This window comes from Pelecanus crispus, chromosome 1 (assembly GCF_030463565.1).
Source record: "Pelecanus crispus isolate bPelCri1 chromosome 1, bPelCri1.pri, whole genome shotgun sequence".
NCBI classification, from domain to species: domain Eukaryota; kingdom Metazoa; phylum Chordata; class Aves; order Pelecaniformes; family Pelecanidae; genus Pelecanus; species Pelecanus crispus.
Genome location: NC_134643.1, coordinates 211,158,699 through 211,177,730, shown reverse-complemented (window position 1 = coordinate 211,177,730; position 19,032 = coordinate 211,158,699). Strand labels below are relative to the sequence as shown.

The 19,032-nt window shown below is 37.2% G+C and overlaps 1 protein-coding gene across 1 annotated transcript in view; it reads left to right on the top strand.

Annotated features, from left to right (window-relative positions):
* The window catches only part of DYNC2H1 (dynein cytoplasmic 2 heavy chain 1), a 197,891-nt gene that overhangs the window by 12,809 nt on the left and 166,050 nt on the right, over positions 1-19,032 (top strand). The window contains exons 14-30 of the mRNA XM_075724522.1: positions 1,220-1,372; positions 1,483-1,581; positions 4,509-4,648; positions 4,739-4,967; positions 5,430-5,557; positions 6,792-6,907; positions 8,113-8,240; positions 12,650-12,799; positions 13,525-13,730; positions 14,628-14,783; positions 14,875-14,989; positions 15,392-15,562; positions 15,745-16,127; positions 16,879-17,011; positions 17,108-17,225; positions 17,389-17,501; positions 17,591-17,710. Coding sequence (XP_075580637.1) covers positions 1,220-1,372; positions 1,483-1,581; positions 4,509-4,648; positions 4,739-4,967; positions 5,430-5,557; positions 6,792-6,907; positions 8,113-8,240; positions 12,650-12,799; positions 13,525-13,730; positions 14,628-14,783; positions 14,875-14,989; positions 15,392-15,562; positions 15,745-16,127; positions 16,879-17,011; positions 17,108-17,225; positions 17,389-17,501; positions 17,591-17,710 — 2,658 coding nt within the window. The remainder of the gene's footprint in view (positions 1-1,219; positions 1,373-1,482; positions 1,582-4,508; positions 4,649-4,738; positions 4,968-5,429; positions 5,558-6,791; positions 6,908-8,112; positions 8,241-12,649; positions 12,800-13,524; positions 13,731-14,627; positions 14,784-14,874; positions 14,990-15,391; positions 15,563-15,744; positions 16,128-16,878; positions 17,012-17,107; positions 17,226-17,388; positions 17,502-17,590; positions 17,711-19,032) is intronic.

The following is a 19,032-nucleotide window of genomic DNA, read 5'->3' as shown; positions in this document are numbered from 1 at the left end:
GTTTTTTTTTTATAATTGCTGGGAAGTTCACTATACTTAAAGAAGTTTTAGATTCTTTTAGGGAATTCGGATCTATTTGGAGGAATTTACTTAATTATTTTTATTTTTCTGCTTTGAAGGGACAATACGAACTTAAAAATTACACTACAATCTACATTTTTTTAACACCTTATCTGTATTTTATGTCTGGAGAAATGTGTTGTATATCATGAATTTCAGTTTCCTAGTTTTGATCAGTTTGAAGGACTCCACCTTCTTCCGACACTCTTAGAATGTGAGAATGGCTGGAGAATTATAACGTGACCATAAACTCTGTATTGGGCAAGAGAATAATGTCTCCAGAGCAGGCATTACGGAAAATATTGAAAACTTGCTCCTGAGAACTGTTTTGCAAGACAGAGTGTAAGAATGGGACTGAAAGTAGAAGGGATGCTGGGTTTGGGGTTAGTTCATATAAAATGGTGGAGAGTCCAGACCAAGCTGTAGGTTCAGAAATGTCCTGGAGAAAGTTCCCAAAATGTCTCTTAAATTTTTCTTGGGCTGGCTGCAGATTATGCCACAGATTCCTTTAGTGTGCAGACCCTAAGACAGTGGTGGTGCAGAAGTGTTCAAAGGCACAACATATTCTCATATTTGATGTGATTCCTGCCCTACATCTTTTAGGAATAGGTCCAGTTGTGGAACTTCAGATGCTTTTTTTCTTCTGATTTTCTACTGTAAACTTAGCAAAATGCATAAAACCCCCAGAATCTTGATAAAAAGCCCAGAGAAAAAGCTGCTTATGAGTCAGTGGAATTTTACAGTGTAATTTAAAAAAAATTTTTCATGAGAAGCACTTGAAGTCTGTTAGCAGTTATTAGTGTGACATTTTGGTTTTTGGTCTGTGCAGAGCAAAGAGGAAGGGAGGAGTTTAAGGTGTCCTCTCATCTTAAGATGTCTGCTTGCGTGTGTGGGACAGGAGTCTCAACATCAGTGGATTTATTTCAAGCTCTGTTAAGAGTCTGGCATTAATCCTTCCCCAGTGCATTGATGTAGCTATAACAATATGCCCACATGTCTGTGATTTGCCATATTATTATGTCTCTAGTGCAGTAGTGAGAGGGAGGTCCTCTATTTTTTACTAAGAGTAAAACTGTCTTTCTCATATTATCACTTCCTGTATGCTAGCTGGTAGATTATGTTTGTCATTAAACCTTACAAAAGTTGTATGTTTTTCAAGCATTCAAAATCTGGTCCTGGAGGAAAAGCTCAAATAACATGGGATAATCCTAGAGAATTGGAAGCTTATATCCAAAAACTCCAGGCTGCTGCTGAACGGCTTTCCACTGAAAATAGAAAACTAAGAAAGTGGCATACAAACTTCATTGAAAAGGTATATTTTCCAGGTGAAATTGAAATCATGTCTCTTACAGCTTACTTTACCTTTTCTTTCATTTATGTCATGATGAATATGTTTATTATCCTTTAAAATTCTTTTAACAGGTTATATCTCTCATGAATATTGATCTACTTCGGCAGCAGCAGCGTTGGAAAGATGGACTCCAGGAGCTCAGAACTGGTTTTGCCAGCCTTGAGTCACAGGCAGGGTTTCATTATCATATTGCGAGCTGTGAACATTTGACTTTTCAATAGTAATTAAAATTTAAGGCTCAAACATAGCATGATTGAATTAATTTTGATTAAGGTGTTACTAGCTAGCTCAGGAAAACTGACTGTGTGCTACTTAGTTGATGCCAGATGTGAGGTAAAATCTCAGATGAGGAGGATGAGGATAGTCTTTTTTATGTCATACTAGTAATGGGAGAAGAACACTTGGTCAGACAACAGGGGTTAGATGAAAAAATGGGAAAGCCTTAGGTTATGTAGATGAGTTGTGTCTGAGCCACTAACACAAGGTAAAATAAATTGGTACAGATATGGGTGATCCCCAGGCAGAATAGAACAAATCTATAAAATTTAGAATTAAAATGCATTTCTGCCTGAAATAATGAAAAAGCCAGGTTTTTTTTGTTCGCTTATCAACTGCAAAGTTTTAGAATAGAATCATAGAATCATTTAGATTGGAAAAGACCCTTAAGACCATTGACTAAGATGATTTTGATAAAGAATATAATCTTATCAAAGTAACTGGATGATATTACTATCACCTAAGCTATTTCGAGGTACCATTCAAGTCAGTTTAATTTTTCCTATAGCCTTCAGCAATAACGGGGCTATAGTCTTAGATGGATGTGATGTTCTTAGCCTTTTTAATGAAAACCCAGATTATTTTAGTTGGTATTTGCCAGTCAAGTAAATGCAATATTTTAACTGTATTTTTTCTATAAATTTTTCCACCTTCTCAGGGTAATAAGAATAATATATAAGTGCATTGTTTAAGCTTTTGTTTTCTAATGTCTTTTGAAATTTAGTCTGCAAATTTTTATCTTGAAGTCACTATATTTTCTTAAAATTAATAGTATATATTTGCTTTAAGATCTGTTTGAAAATTGTTTGGGTGTTACAGAATATTTTATATGATAAATTAACTAAACTGTGTTCAGTCACTTTTTTTTATCCTTGACTAGAAGTGCTAAAACCTAACCAAGTGTATCCAGTTTTCACTGTCCAAAATTACAAGATTGTATAGTCTCACTGCTGTTGTCATCAAGATCTTCCTATTTCTTTAAAACCCCTATTTATAATTGTCTTAAGGCTTAATTTGGACAATTTCAAATTTTCTTAGTCTCTGAAATCTTTCTGTTGGAAGAGTTCCTCTGGGCAGCCTTGGATTGTAGGGCTGACCTTAACTGTGTGGCTTCCTGCAGTAACCTTGGACTGCCTCCAATGCTCCAGGCTGAAAATCTCTATCCAATTAAATAAGAAGAGAACCTGTTAAGCTGGAAGAAGTTTCCAGTTTCTTTTCTAACTTGTATTGCCCTTTTGAAAATCCTTGGATGGCTTACAAGTGATCGTTTACAGACTTAAGTGTGTGATACAGCTTTACGTATTCTTACAGGTCCTCTTCAGGACCCTGGTTGGGAAAGTCCCTTGGGAGGCAGTCCTGAAGGGCAAAGGGGTCCAGGAAGGCTGGGCCTTCTTCAAGAAGGAAGTCTTAAGGGCGCAGGAGCAGGCTGTCCCCGTGTGCCGTAAGACCAACCGGCGGGGAAAACGACCGGCCTGGCTAAATAGGGAGCTTTTGCGGGGACTCAGGGAAAAAAGGAGAGTCTACCACCTTTGGAAGAATTGGCGGGCAACTCAGGAGGAGTACAGGGATCTTGTTAGGTCATGCAGGGAGGAAATTAGAAAAGCAAAAGCCCAGCAAGAAGTTAATCTGGCCAATGTTGTAAAAGATAATAAAAAATGCTTTTATAAGTACATCAGCAATAAAAGGAGAGCCAAGGAGGATCTCCATCCCTTGCTGGATGTGGGGGGGAACATTGTCACCGAGGACAAGGAAAAGGCTGAGGTATTTAACGCCGCCTTTGCCTCTGTGTTCAACAGCCAGACCGGTCATCCCCAGTGTACTCAGGCCCCTAAGCTAGAGGATAGGGATGGGGACCGGAATGGAGCCCTCATAGTCCAGGAGGAAGCAGTTAATGACCTGCTATGCCACCTGGATGCTCACAAGTCTATGGGGCCAGACGGGATCCACCCGAGAGTACTGAGGGAGCTGGCGGAGGAGCTCACCAAGCCACTTTCCATCATCTATCAGCAGTCCTGGTTAACAGGGGAGGTCCCTGATGACTGGAGGCTTGCCAATGTGACGCCCATCTACAAGAAGGGCTGGACTTGGATGATCTTAAAGGTCTTTTCCAACCTAAATGATTCTATGATTCTATGATTTTACAGTGCAATGTAGCAGATTCTAATGAAAATTCTTTATTATATTAATTCTGTTTTTTTAAAGATAAAATCTTATATCTACTTATCAGTTAACGTTGATCTGTAGGAACACACAGTTTTCTGAAATACTGTTTAAAAGGTACCTTACATATCATAGGAAAATAAAAGGTCTGATACAGGTTTAGATCTCTCAGTCAGCCAGCTCTATATCTTATTTCTAGCAGAGTCCCATGCATTTTAGAGTAACCTTGAAGAATCTCATAGTAAACCAATGGGAGATGAACCTCAGTGAAGTTGTCGTGCTGAACTGCCATAGAGACTGGTTTTATTTGGGTATTTTTTTCCCTGTATTCATTTGAAATAAATGTAATAGCTTTAGATCTTCTTAATATTAAAACTCATAGAATCATAGAATATCTTGAGTTGGAAGGGACCCATATGGACCATTGAGTCCAACTACCTAAAACTAAACCATATGACTAAGAGCATTGTCCAGATGCTTTTTGAACTCTGACAGGCTTGATGCCGTGACCACTTCCCTGGGGAGCCTGTTCCAGTGGTGTGATACTTCTTTTGATTTTACTAAGATCCTGGTCTTCAGACATTGTACTGTACTCAGTTTCAGACTATAATTATGGTTTGAGGAATAAAAAAAAATAAAAATAAACATTGTTAAATTTTAGGGTTTCAAATCATGTGATATGAAAGCTTGGAGACAGCACTGGAATCATCAACTTTACAAAGCTCTGGAGCATCAGTATCAAATGGGCTTAGAAGCACTCAATGAGAATTTACCAGAAATAAATATTGATCTAACATTCAAGTAAGACTTTTTTTTCCCCCTATTAAGAAAGTATTCTGGCTCACATTACATTCAAATATTAGTTTTTGTATGATTTGTTTCACTTTTTAGGCAAGGCCGGTTGCAATTCAGACCTCCTTTTGAAGAAGTACGAGCTAGGTATTATAGAGAAATGAAGAGATTCATCTCCATTCCAAATCAGTTTAGGGGAGTAAGTGAAGTAGAAGAGGAGTCTATATTCACTGTTATGACGGAAAGAAATGCAAATGGATTTCTGACCGCTTTCAGTAAAGCAGAGGATTTGTTCAGAAGGCTGACAGAAGTTTCTGATCAATTCAAGGTATTTTCAGTATTTGACTGACTCATACATTTTTTTTAGATTTGTATAATTTTAAGCTTCAGACATTCTAGAAGTAACTGAGCAATGGCATTTGTGCATTATTGTCCTTTTCTGCAAGGCATATGAGCAAAAGCTAAGTCCATCCATGTTAAGCCAACCACTTAAGCACATACCTAGCTTGAAGCATATGTATGGTTCCCATTGAAACGTTAGTATTATAGCTGTCTTTTTACTCTTGTTCAAAATCTGGTTTGATTGTCCTTAGATGTGTGAATATGTCAAACCATTTTGTACCTCATGATTTTTGCACTAAGAGAATCTGTAGGTAATTGAAGGAGCACAAAGGTTAAAGAGAATGTTGCTTGAAAACATTATTAAAGTGTTTTAATATTATTGAGAAACAGAGTTTTTTTAGTCTGGAAAATATTTCTTTTCTATGAAATCAAAAATAATGTTGAAAAGGAATGGATCGTCATTGGCCAAGTAGATATGGAAACTCTGGTGGAGACACATCTTTCTAGCAAACAGGACTGGGAAAAAAACTTCAAAGCATTAAAAGTGAGAGGGAAAGAAGCAGAACGTCTTCCAAGGTATAGTGTAACTATTCTATCAGATACTCTAAAGGTAGTAATAAAATAGAAATATTTTTTTTTATGTGGAGATATAGATGGAATTTCAAGTGTTTTTAAAATATTGATGTACTTTTTAAATGTTTAGATTTTTGTCTTTCAGTTTTATTTTTAGACACAGTTTTATTTTTAGACACTTATCTGCACAGGCTTCTCTGAAAACTTTTAATGTCTTCCTTTGATATGATGGGAAACACCCTCTAAATTCAGGGCTGATTCTGAAATACTATAAAACACGGTGATGTCTTAACAATTCTTTTAGCTAAGTCCTGTACATGTGGAGTATATGTGGCAGTTGGGAACAGACAGTAAGTGTTTATAGGTTAAATAATTCCTGTATTTAAACACTTGATTACCTCTTATAACTTTAGTTTAAGATATGCTAGTGTAGGCTTTTATTTTTACATATATTCACATGGAGTTTAGTGTAATGCGTAGTTAGAGTTGTTAAATGAAACTGCTAGGAATCATGTTCAGAACAATTAAGAAGAGGTGACATGTCATGCAGGAGAATGGACTGGTGGAACTTGTTGGCTAAGTGATATTCAAGGACAGACTGTGGTGAATAGAAGAGAAATTTGCTGATGTGTCTTATAGCCAGAAACCAGACATGGCTGTGAAGTGCCATGAGTTGAAAATAATTGGTGTTGAGGGAGGATACTCAGGAAAGTATCAAATAAGGTAGCTTTCTTCCTAGTGTTCTTTAGGCATCTACTTATAGTCACTGTGAGGTATTAGATAGGAGGCCTTGATATGACTCACTATGGCTTTTCATATGTTTTTAGGACTATTGAAGCCTGGGTTAGTACATTCGCAGGGAAATTAGAGATTTAAAGACATGACTGTACACATAATTAAAATATTTTTCTTTTTGAGCATAGAAATAGTCCTTTTGAATTTAGTGACATTGGTTATATAAAATCAAGTAATTTTCTAACTAATTTGGAGGAGCAGAGCGTTAGACCTTAGTCCCCATAAAACTGCATATGTATGGCTGAGGGTTGTAAATATTTCAATAATATGAGTAATTTTCCCAATAAGCTATGACTTTTGTTTGTAGAATTATGAGGGAATTTTTTTTCTTTTCTGATTTTACAAAATCAGGCTAAACTATAGATGTGCATAGACCTTAGAGATACTGACAGATAAGTATACTATTCAATATTTGCTATTTTTTAATCTTTTTGTCTTGAAGCACCATAAGGATAGATTGTTTAACTGTTAACTGCAACCCTGTGAAAACTGTAATTGATGATTTCATCCAGAAGTTGTATGATATTCTTGTCATTTCTTTGAGAAAATCTATTCAAGGTAAATAACTTCAATGAATAATGGTTTTTTTTTTTGTTTCTGTTGTACTTGTGGACATTTATGTTAATGTAAATACTCTTTTTATTTATGAAATATTTTACTCTAGGGCACAGTGAGCTGAAGAAATGATAGTGCAGAGAAAGTTAGTAATTTTTTACTACAGGCCTAACCTAAGACCCCTTGATATCCATGTGCATCTTTCACATTCACTTGTTTTGGCCCCATCTGTTCCAGATGTAAAAGAATACATATGAACATTATTTTGCTTGTTTCTTTTGTCTGGAGGAAAATTTCTTAGATGTTTGAAGGTAATTGAAGGAGGCATCGTGAAATGTTGTAACTAAAAAATATTATTAGATTTTTCTTTCACAAATTGAAATACTTCATCAGGAGTCTTAAATAATCTAGACTTAGTCCACAGAGTTACTTGTCACTTAGATAGTCAAAATGCAGTGTGTTAAAGAGTGCAAAATATTTCCCTGTTTTTGGGTGGTCTATCTGTATCTGAAACAGGTAGGAAAAATAGAATAAGGTGTAGATGGTGAGAAAAAACATTGCTTTGTTCAGCATGGGAAACACAGAACAGGGGTTGTGCAGAAAGTGACTTATTTCCACAGCCCAATAGATGAATTGCTTCCTGAAGGATGTATTATTTCCTGGAGTTCTACAGCTCCTTTCTTAGTACCAAAAAGATCTACCTTGTTAGGAGAATACAACACTATAGCTTAATCAGGCTTTTGTTTGTGAATCTTTTCAATGTTTAAAGCAAGGTGGCTTTACTTAGTTAGTTTCTTTAAAAAAAAAAAAAAAAAACCAACAAAGAAAAAAGCCTGGAAACCCAAACCCAATTTTAACATATGTTTTTCTCTGTTTACCCAAGAAAGACCTATACAGATTTTGAAAGTGTATAAATAAATGCCTTAGGTATTTATGTTTAATTCTCAGACAGGACTCTGATACTTATGGTCTAAATTATACACTGAAAACAGTGGATTACATTTTAAAAACTATGTCTAAACACAAACATGCGATTTTTGTTGAAGCAGCATATAAGATTGGGGTCTGCATTTTTTTAAGCATATACTTTGTGTACATTATCATATCTTATGACAGTGTTGTATCACAGTACATTTGTCTGACGTGCATATTTATTACTACAAATATTTTCTCCATGATAACTTTGTTTTCCACCTTCCTTTATATAGCTCACTTATATGATGCTTCTTCATTTCTCACTGATGCCATGGAAACATTAGTGGTTAGGCCCCAGACTGTAGACGAAATAGCAGAAGACAATTTAAAATATTTAAACCTACATGAACGAAAAGAAGGGGTAAGATACTATTTTATCATATCTAGAACAACAGCTATCAAAAATGTAATTGCTTTCTCGTATGGAAACCGATATTTAACTAGTTTAGAACATGCAGTGGTCCATGTTACACAGTATTTTGTCTCCAGCAGTAGAATAAAGTGGCTGCCTAGGGAAAAATATAGAATTGAGGTAGCGTATTTGATGCTTTCCCATACTTACAGCTTCCAGTCAGAACCTTTTTGAGTTTTATGTGGTTCCTGAGCATATAGTAACACTCGGTGGATTTCTCTTCCACAACCATACCTTGTCTCCTCTTGAAAGCTTTCACATCCAAAATACCCTCTGGTGAAGAGTAGGTCATTACCCACTAAACGGGGGATGAAGGACCCGTCTTTTTTTTTTCTCCTGCCCTTTAACTATATACCATTTAAGTCTTACATTGGAAGAGCTATGGAGCAATCAGTCCCTATTCTTCCTCTTCATGGCACACAATTGTATTGTTGTTTGTTGTGTCCTGTATCAGCCATCTCTTTTCTAGACTGAAGAGTTCTAATTTTCCTGAACTCTTCTTGTATCTAAGCCCACCCATAACTTTGATCATCCTTGTTGCCCTTTGGTAAATCTTTTCTAGTTTCACAATAACCTTTTTCTGTGGGACAAACAGAATTTTGCACAATTCTTAAGATACAAACAAACCATGGATTTGTATGATGAAATAATATTATTGTCTCTTTTATTCTCTTTTATTCTTTTTTTTTATCTTTGTGACTCCTAGAATTTGATTTACTTCCTACTGCTCAGATTAAGCTGACATTTTTTAAAATTGGCTGTCATAACCCAAGATATCAATCCTCACCTGCAGTCACTAGCTCAGAACTCAACTTGTATGTGTGAAATTTATTTTTTCACTTCATGGTTATTTACTTGAATTTTGTTTATCACCGGTATCATCAGTCACTATTTCTTAGAATCATAGAATGCTTTGGGTTGGAAGGGACCTTTAGAGGTCATCTAGCCCAACCCCCCTGCCGTGAGCAGGGACAGCTTTAACCAGATCAGGTTGCTCAGAGCCCCATCCAACCTGACCTTGAATGTTGCCAGGGATGGGGCCTCCACCACCTCTCTGTGCAACCTGTTCCAGTGTTTCACCACCCTCATTCTAAAACATTTCTTCCTTAGATCTAGTCCGAATCTCTCCTCTTTTAGTTTAAAGCCATTACCCCTTGTCCTGTTGCAACAGGCCCTGCTAAAAAGTTTATCCCCATCTTTCTTATAGGGCCCCTTTAAGTACTGAAAGGCTGCAGTAAGGTCTCCCTGGAACCTTCTCTTTTCCAGGCTGAACAACCCCAACTCTCTCAGCCTTTATTCATAGGAGAGGTGTTCCAGTCCTCGGATCATTTTTGTGGCCCTCCTCTGGACCCGCTCCAACAGGTCCATGTCTTTCCTGTGCTGAGGGCCCCAGAGCTGGACGCAGTACTGCAGGTGGGGTCTCACCAGACCAGAGTAGAGGGGCAGAATCACCTCCCTCGACCTGCTGGCCACGCTGCTTTTGATGCAGCCCAGGATGTGGTTGGCCTTCTGGGCTGCAAGTGCACCTTGTTGGCTCATGTGCAGCTTTTCATCTACCAGTACCCCCAAGTCCTTCTCTTGCAGGGCTGCTCTCAATCCCTTCATCCCCCAGCCTGTATTGATACTGGGGCTTGTCCTGACCTGTGTCCAGGACCCTGCACTTGGCCTTGTTGAACCTCATGAGGTTCACACGGGCCCACTTCTTGAGCTTGTCCAGGTGCCTCTGGATGGCATCCCGTCCCTCAGGTGTGTTAACTGCATCACTCAGCTTGGTGTCATCTGCAAACTTGCTGAGGGTGCACTTGATCCCACTGTCTATGTTGTTGCTGAAGATACTAAACACTACTTCTTAGTTCATTCTGCAGTTCTTTACAGGTGAACTGTTTTAATGTCTGGAATAGCATAGTATCATCAGTAAACTTTATCATCTCACAGATTAGTCTCCTTTTCCAATGCTTTTATAACCAACTTGAGCAGTCCAGCACAGGTACTTACAGAACTCCATGGGTGACCTTTTTCTGTTGCAGGAAGTAGCCATTTACTGCTGTTTCTGTTTTCTTTTACCCAATTAATTATCTCTGCAAGGACCTTTGTTCTTATGTCAGGGTTACCAGGTTTCCTTAAATGCCTTTGGTGAGGGGTTGTGCTAAAAGCCTCTTTGAAACCCAACTGCAATATATCATTTTAATCTCTTTCATCCATACCCTTACTGATGCCTTTAAAGAACTCCAGTTCTACAAAACTGTGGAATTCTACAGAAGTTGTGTTAACTCTTCCCAACTGAACAATTTTTGTCCACAATCATAAATGCATCTAAATGAATGCATCTGAGTTTAAGTGTGAATGTGCATATACTCAGCAGAAGTCTGGTTCAGTTGCCTACAAGTACACTTCTAGAGTTATTGAGATGCATATCCAACATCCACACAAGACTGGCAGACATGACAGAGGAGTTCTGGGAGGCCTCTGCCTTTCTGTGATTGCAACTGGAGGCCAGTCAAATGCCCTAGGGCACCTCAAATGGCCCTAGACATGTATTTGTGAGAAACTGGCTCGAGTCCCCAGTCAATGTCGTCAGTTGTATCCTGACTGGATGCAATCCATTGCAGTGAAATGGAGCAATCCATTTCACTCTGAGGTAGACACCTCGTGGCTGATCCTCTTGAATTGATTTCTTAGCTACATCAAGAACTCCATGCAGTTGTTTATATGTAGGTGTCTGCTGTTCTGGGGAAGTCCTGGCATATCTGAGAGGTCCATACAAGGCTGGCAGATGTGCACAGGCCATATGGAAAACCCGTAACTTTTGGGGCAGTAGATGTAAGGCAGATGGGATAGAGTAGGGGATCTCAAGTAATGCTGGACACTGTGATTAAATGAATTGAGACCTTGGTTTCAACAATACTCTTTGATGATAATGGAGTTTTTGATGCCTACTTAACAAGCTCATGTACAGACATCTAATTTTAGCTTAATCTTTATCTTGTATACAGTTTGACTGTTTGGCTGCTAATTCAGTAAGGACTGTGTTAGGTTGGGTATAAGTATTTACATTTTGTAGCAACTTTCTGGAAGAATTGCTGGATGTTGAATTCTCTACAATTAACAAAACAGTATTGCTCCTTAGCATTAGTGCCTGTTGTCATCTCTTATTTTTTAAAGGAAAACAAACACAATAGGACATATTTACATATTTTGGTAAATATGAAAAACTGTGTGTGTTTATTTCAGTCTCTTCTGACTTTCATACTTTAAAAGAGTTGTTTTGTTTTTTTTTTTTTTGTTTGGTTTTTTTTCAAATTTGGTTGACTCTTAATATGTAGGGGAAACCTGGAATTTTTTTTTTTTTTTATTATCAGGTGAAAAAAATTGTGCTCTTTTATATGAATATAATTTCTGTTTATTTGAAGTGTCTTTATTCCTGCTTTTTGTTATTCCACATTGTTGTGGTTTAACCCCTCTAGGCAGCTAAGCACCATACAGCCACTCACTCACTTCCTGACCCACTTGCACAGCCTCCCCCACCCCTGCTGGGGCAGGAGAAGAGGAAAGTAAGAGTAAAAGTGAGAAACCTTGTGGTTTGAGATCAAAGTAGTTCAATAAATGAAGGAAAAGTGGAAGAAGAACTAACTAACTAAAACAAAACAAAACAAGTGGGCAGTTGCTCACCACCTCCCATGGATAGACCAAAGCCCACCCAGTTCCCAAAAGATGTTTAACCTACCTGAGCCCCACTCCACCCCGTTTTATTGCTGAGCATGACATTATATGGCATGAAATATCTCTGCCTGGCTGTGTCCCCTCCCAACCATTTGCGCATCCCCAATCTATTCACTGTGAGGGGCAGGTAGGGTAGAATAAGAAACAGAGAAAGCCGTGATGGTGTGCAAACACTTTTCAGCAATAGGTGAAACGTGAGTGTGTTATCAGGATTGTTTCGGTCAGAAATTTAAAACATAGCACGATATGAGCTGCTATGAAGAAAATGAACTCCATTGCAGCCAGACCCAGCACACATATCTACATATTTACTAATTTTGTTGCTCTGCTGCTGTTCTCGAATCTGGCTGAGTGGATCTCTGCAATATATAGAGGCATTTATCTGTTTCATAGAAAGCATCCACTTCTGTATATCTCATGTCAGGATCAAGATTTAGAATTTCTCTAAACACCTCAGATACTATTTTTAAAAATGTTTTAATGTTATTCTATAAACAGTATTAAAAACCCAGCTATATATAGACATATAATCTGTGCATACACAATTGATGATTCTTATGTATTTGCTTGTAATTTGGATAAACAGGATTTGGTGAATTTTTACATACACACATTTTTTTTATCTTGTTTGAATTTAGATTTTTCTCCTGTTTCAAGAGGCTGAAGATAAAAATAAACTTTTGCGAACTGTGGCTGGTGCAGGTTTGGACACTATCAGTAACCTAAGAGCTACATGGGATAAATTTGAATTAATGATGGAAAGCCACCAGCTTATGATTACAGAACAGGTAACAATTTAATACTTTACCTAAGAATCCTGACATTATTTTGAATAAGTCTGGAAAAATATTTTTTCTTAGATTAAATCCATAAATGTTCTCAGTTTAGTGTTAACACCAATGTTACTGAATTGAGGGAGAGCCTTTAAAGGAAGAATACTTAAAATGTTTAAACAATAACTAGGTGAAACTTCTGTTGAACTGATGCTGAAATTAATGTTACATTGTTGTACTTCTGTCTCAAAGAATTTTCTGGAGACAGAGATGGCTTAATGAATGCAATGGTTAACTGAGGAAAATGGGATAACAGTTAAAAGATAGCATTTTTATTACTTTATCATGTTTTTAGTACCAATGCTTGGGTTTTTTTTGTCACACAACTTTGCTAAACTATGCGTAGTCCTGTAATTTCAGTCCATAGGCAAATTGCTGAATGCATTTGAAGTACTACTGAAGATATCAATATGCCATACAAATATTGCAATTTTTCTATGTGCTATAAGACACGGGCAAAATAGGCCAAATACATAGGTCTCGAATACCAGCATAAAAAAATTAGTGCTCCCTTTAGAAAAAAACCCAGAAGAATAAAGTTGAACTATTTCTTACGGTATTATACAAGAAGTTTTTTAATTTTGATCAAGTTGTAGTTATCAAGTTTTGATACTTTGATTTTGATCATAGTTGTAGTTACGAGCCACTGGAGGAATTTCATTCTAACTCTTCCTTTACAGATTGAAATGATGAAAGGAAATGTGATTTCACGTATTAATATATATCTTCAAGACCTGGAAAAGTTTAAAGCTCGTTGGGATCAGCTAAAGCCAAGTGATGATGTCATTGAAACAGGTGATCAGGATGTGCTTGAGAAAAGTGCTCAGATCATAAAGGACAAAAAGAAAGAATTCGATGAACTTGAAACCGTGAAAGAAAAACTCATGTATGTTTATTTCCCTGTATACATTACTCATTAATGTATGGATCGTTTGCAGCAATAGTATCTCAGAAAATGTTAACTGAATGTTATCACAATGAATAATATAAGGAATTCCATTTTATTTATATTGCATGTTTTTCATTAGCTTTTCAGGGTCCTTTTTGTTCATTTTACTTAACATAAATTTCTCGAGCTGAGTTTTTTGGAATGAAAAATTCAAGAAGTCTCTTAGGCTTTCAGGTAAGGGAGTGTATACACTGAAGGCTTGATTCTGACTTCTGAAGTTCTCACTAAGAGGTTTGGGGTATTGGTCCAGGAGGGGGAGTTATTGCTTCAATCCTCTTGTAACTTAAGTGGGCATGAGCTCACCTCTCCCATTTCTTGCATAAGTGGCCTCTCTGATAGGCTGTTGTGCAAAAGGAAAGGATTTTTCTGCTGGGTGCCTACTTTCATTAAGCTCATTATTGCAAATCGTGAGTGGACAAAGTTTTCTGTTTAAATTCTTAGCTTGGCCCTTAAATATGATAGTAAATAAAATTAACATATTCTTTCTACCTAACAGGAAGAAACAATCAGTTAAAAATAATTTTTTTTTCCAGCTTTATTTTTGGCGGCACAAAGTAATTAACTTTTCTCATAAATGAGAAAGAAATGAAAGTTTATGGAAAATAATTGTGAATATGGGAGGAGGTCACTGTGTAGGAGAGTTATGCCTGGTATTCCTTTGTTATTTCTATTTGAGAAGGAGACTATAAGGAAATTGCAGTTGGCAGCAATGTTCTTCAATGAAGCAATGGCTTTTCTTAAAGAAGTGTAATTATTTCCGTATGATACCATCTCTTAAACCATAAATGTATAGTGGAATAATGTAACATATGATACAATGATCTTTTTATTCAGTGAAGAATGCCATCATTTTAAATTGGAAGAGCCTGACTTCTCATTGTCAAAAGTTGTATGTCAAGATATTAAGAGTTATGCAGAAGTCTGGGCATTGTATGAAGAATTTTGTCAAGGTTTTCAGGAAAAAGCCAAAGAAGACTGGATTACTTTTAGGTATGATTTTGTTACTTTATTTTTCATGGACGTACATGTGTGGCAGTAGTATTGTGTTGTTATGACCTTTTTATATCTGATTTTCATGCAGGAGTAAAACATACCTATTTGAAGAATTTTTGTTTAACTGGCATGACAAAATGAGGAAGATGGAAGAACATACTGTGATGACAGTAAAATTGCAAAAAGAAGTGGACAAATATAAAGTAAGATGCTAATTACAAGAAGGGGTATAAAACAAAAAGTGTTTTGGTATTACTGGGTAATATACTTCATTCTGTAGCTCATTTTTCAGTTCTTATAATAAAATATGTTACAATTTAACAAAATACCTTGTGATACTCTTGAACATTTCACTTACTTTTAAGAATCTTTTATGTCTTACAGTGAACAGGAGGGTCATTACCGTTTAGATAGACACCATTTAGCAATAAGTTTTCCTCAGAGTTATACACCTAAACATTAAATCCAGGAATTAAAAAAAAAAACATATACTTCAGTTTAAGAATGTAAATTTTTGTTTTGTTTGAATAGCATGTCACTCTGTAGTCAAACAGATACAATTTTCATAAAGACTAGATGGATTCACATATGTGTTTTTCCTATAGACGATAATTCCACTCCTAAAATATGTAAGAGGAGAACATCTTTCTCCAGACCATTGGCTGGATCTCTTCCGTCTTCTGGGTCTTCCGCGAGGCACTACACTTGAGGGTTTGTTATTTGGAGATCTGCTAAGAGTGACGGATGCCATTATAGAAAAAGCAACAGAACTTAAGGTATGAATAATTTCAAATAATGGTACTATATTTTATTTTATGGTTTATTTTATGTAGTATATCTTGTTCTGTATGCATACTTATATTTTTATTATTGTAGAAATAAAATTTATGTTATATTTTTGAATCGAAAGTTTATTGCAAGCTCTGTAGTTTCAAATGAAATCTATGCTTTTAAATAGGATTTGAATTGTCGGGCCCAAGGTGAAGTCACAATCAGAGAAGCATTACGAGAGCTTGAACTCTGGGGAGTTGGAGCTGTCTTTACATTAACAGATTATGAAGATAGCCAAGGCAAGACTATCAGGCTTATTAAAGACTGGAAGGACATAATCAACCAAGTTGGAGATCATCGCTGTCTTCTACAGTCCCTCAAGGACTCTCCATATTACAAAGGTTTTGAAGATAAAGTGTCCATCTGGGAAAAAAAGCTGGCTGAGTTGGATGAGTATCTGCAGAATTTAAACCAAATTCAAAGGAAATGGGTCTATTTGGAACCGATATTTGGTCGTGGAGCTCTGCCCAAAGAACAGGCTCGTTTTAACAGAGTTGATGAAGACTTTAGGTTAGTGTTATGGAATGTGACTTATGTTTTGTAGTGTCTTTGACATGTGTAGGCTAGAACATTCTTCTTGGTGAAAATATGTGGAACAATTGGAATGTGTATGGAGATGAAGGTCAGCAACAGGAATTCAGTAGATGTGTGGCAGTGACATAGATCTGAACAAAGGTGGTAACATAGGTTTCATTTAATGGGGTACATGTGAAGAAGGGAATCACATGAAGTGTCAAATATCATGAACAAGGCATGCAAACACAAGATCAGTCTCGTCAACAGAAGCGGAGGTGATGTAATTGTTTTTTCAAGAATCATTTCTTGTTGAAGGCAAGCACTTTGTTCACTGAGAAAGTACACAGATGGATTTTTGGGAGAAACAGATGGTTCATTTGTTCCAAACAAGTTAAGGAGATAAAAAGGGAGGAGATTTTAGAAATGTAGAAAGATATGTACAATTATCTGTCTTGATTTGAGTTAAAATGACTTCTTAGAAGGAAATAAAAGTCAAGAATTGAATTTTCATGGGTTTGGGTAGAGAAAGTTTAGCAAGAAACAGTTATTATTAAATTACATTGGAGAAACATCGATGTAAATTCTGAAATGTTTCATCATTGATACTGAAAACTGAAAGTTATGTATCAGATATTTACATGACTTACCTATGCTTTAATTTTTATTTACATAACTACACATATATCATGTTCAGTTTAAAACTGTAATGGTTGTTTTATGAATTACTCTGTTTTTTTCTGTCAAGATCCATTATGTCAGATATCAAGAGTGACAACAGGATAACATCACTGAATGCCCAGACAGGGATAAGAAGTACCTTAATTACCATACTTGATCAGCTTCAGAGATGTCAGAGATCTTTGAATGAGTTTTTGGAGGTACAGCTGACATTAATATAGTTAAACAATAAAGTTAATAAAGTCAATAAGTTTGAATTTAAATTAACAAAACTGATTTATTTTGGTTTTATATAGGAAAAGCGCTCAGCATTTCCAAGATTCTATTTCATTGGAGATGATGACTTACTAGAAATTTTAGGACAGTCCACAAATCCTCTGGTTATCCAGTCTCATCTTAAGAAACTTTTTGCTGGTAATGCATTAATCTTCATTTGTGAAATGTACTTATTTAGAAATAGGGTTCTTCAAAGCTAATAATCTGTTGCTGACTTTTTTTTCTCTCTGCTACTAGACACTAAGGAATTAATGTTTGACTTTAACAATATATAACTTCGTTGCTGTTTCCTCATTAATAGGCATTAATAGTGTGAGCTTTGATGAAGAATTTAAATACATAGTTGCCATGAAGTCTGTAGAAGGAGAAACTGTGCCACTTAGAAATAAAGTTCTTCTGTCAAATGATGTGGAGGTAAGAAAATCACATACCAGTATAGTTCAAGCATCTTTGAGAAATTATTTTGTAATGTAACTTCTGAGGTTTTTTCATTTCTTTGTCAGGTGTGGCTAAACAGTTTGGCTTTGGAGATGAAGGAGACCCTGAAAAAAATGTTAATTGACTGTGTTGATGCTGGAAAAAAGTCACAAGGTTCAATTGATCCATCGCTCTTTCCTTCCCAGGTAGTAGTTAATCCAGTAATGCCACTGTGTAGTCTTAGATTTACCGAATAAGTTATTTTTTGAAGTCTCATAAAGAAGTATATATATGGATTTGGAAGAAAATAACCCCAAACAAATACATTCTATTCATTTATAGTATAGAGAAATTCTTAAAAATATGTTTTCTTATAATTCTTTTGCAAGCATTTGAAATACTCAAGTCTTCTACGTGGCACCTGATCTAACATCCATCCATTAAATTTGATGTAAATCTTGATCTTACTTGGTAGTGAATGTTACATGCAGTGCTGCTAAGACTTAGTAACATAAAAAAGCCCTAAAGCTTACCTGTATAAGCAGAAATAGTCATGAATATGAAATTCTTTTATGCAATTTTGACCACTAGCATAGGGTATCACACAGAATCACAGAGTGGTTGTGGTGGGAGGGGACCTCTACAGATCATCTGGTCCAAACCCCTGCTCCAGGAGGGCCACCTATAGCTGGTTGGCCCAAGACAACGCCTTCTTTGCCTCTGTGTTTAACAGCCAGACCGGTCATCCCCAGGGTACTCAGGCCCCTGAGCTAGAGGATAGGGATGGGGACCAGAATGGAGCCCACATAGTCCAGGAGGAAGCAGTTAATGACCTGCTACGCCACCTGGATGCTCACAAGTCTATGGGGCCGGATGGGATCCACCCGAGAGTACTGAGGGAGCTGGCGGAGGAGCTCACCAAGCCACTTTCCATCATCTATCAGCAGTCCTGGTTAACAGGGGAGGTCCCTGATGACTGGAGGCTTGCCAACGTGACACCCATCTACAAGAAGGGCCAGAAGGAGGACCCGGGGAACTACAGGCCTGTCAGCCTGACCTTGGTGCCGGGGAAGATTATGGAGAGGTTCATCTTGAGCGAACTCCACAGGAAGTACAGGTCAACCAGGGGATCAGACCCAGCCAGCATGGGTTCACGAAAGGCAGGTCCTGCTTGACCAACCTGATCTCCTTTTATGACCTGGTGACCCTCCTGGTGGATGATGGAAAGGCTGTGGATGTCATCTACCTGGACTTTAGCAAAGCTTTTGACACCGTCTCGCATAATATCCTCCTCGGGAAGCTGGCAGCTCACGGCTTGGACAGGCATACTCTTTGCTGGGTAAAGAACTGGTTGGGTGGCCGAGCCCAGAGAGTTGTGGTAAATGGTGTTAAGCCCAGTTGGCAGCCGGTCACGAGCGGTGTTCCCCAGGGCTCTGTGTTAGGGCCAGCCTTGTTCAATATCTTTATCAATGATGTGGATGAGGGGATCGAGTGTGCCCTCAGTAAGTTTGCAGACGACACCAAGCTG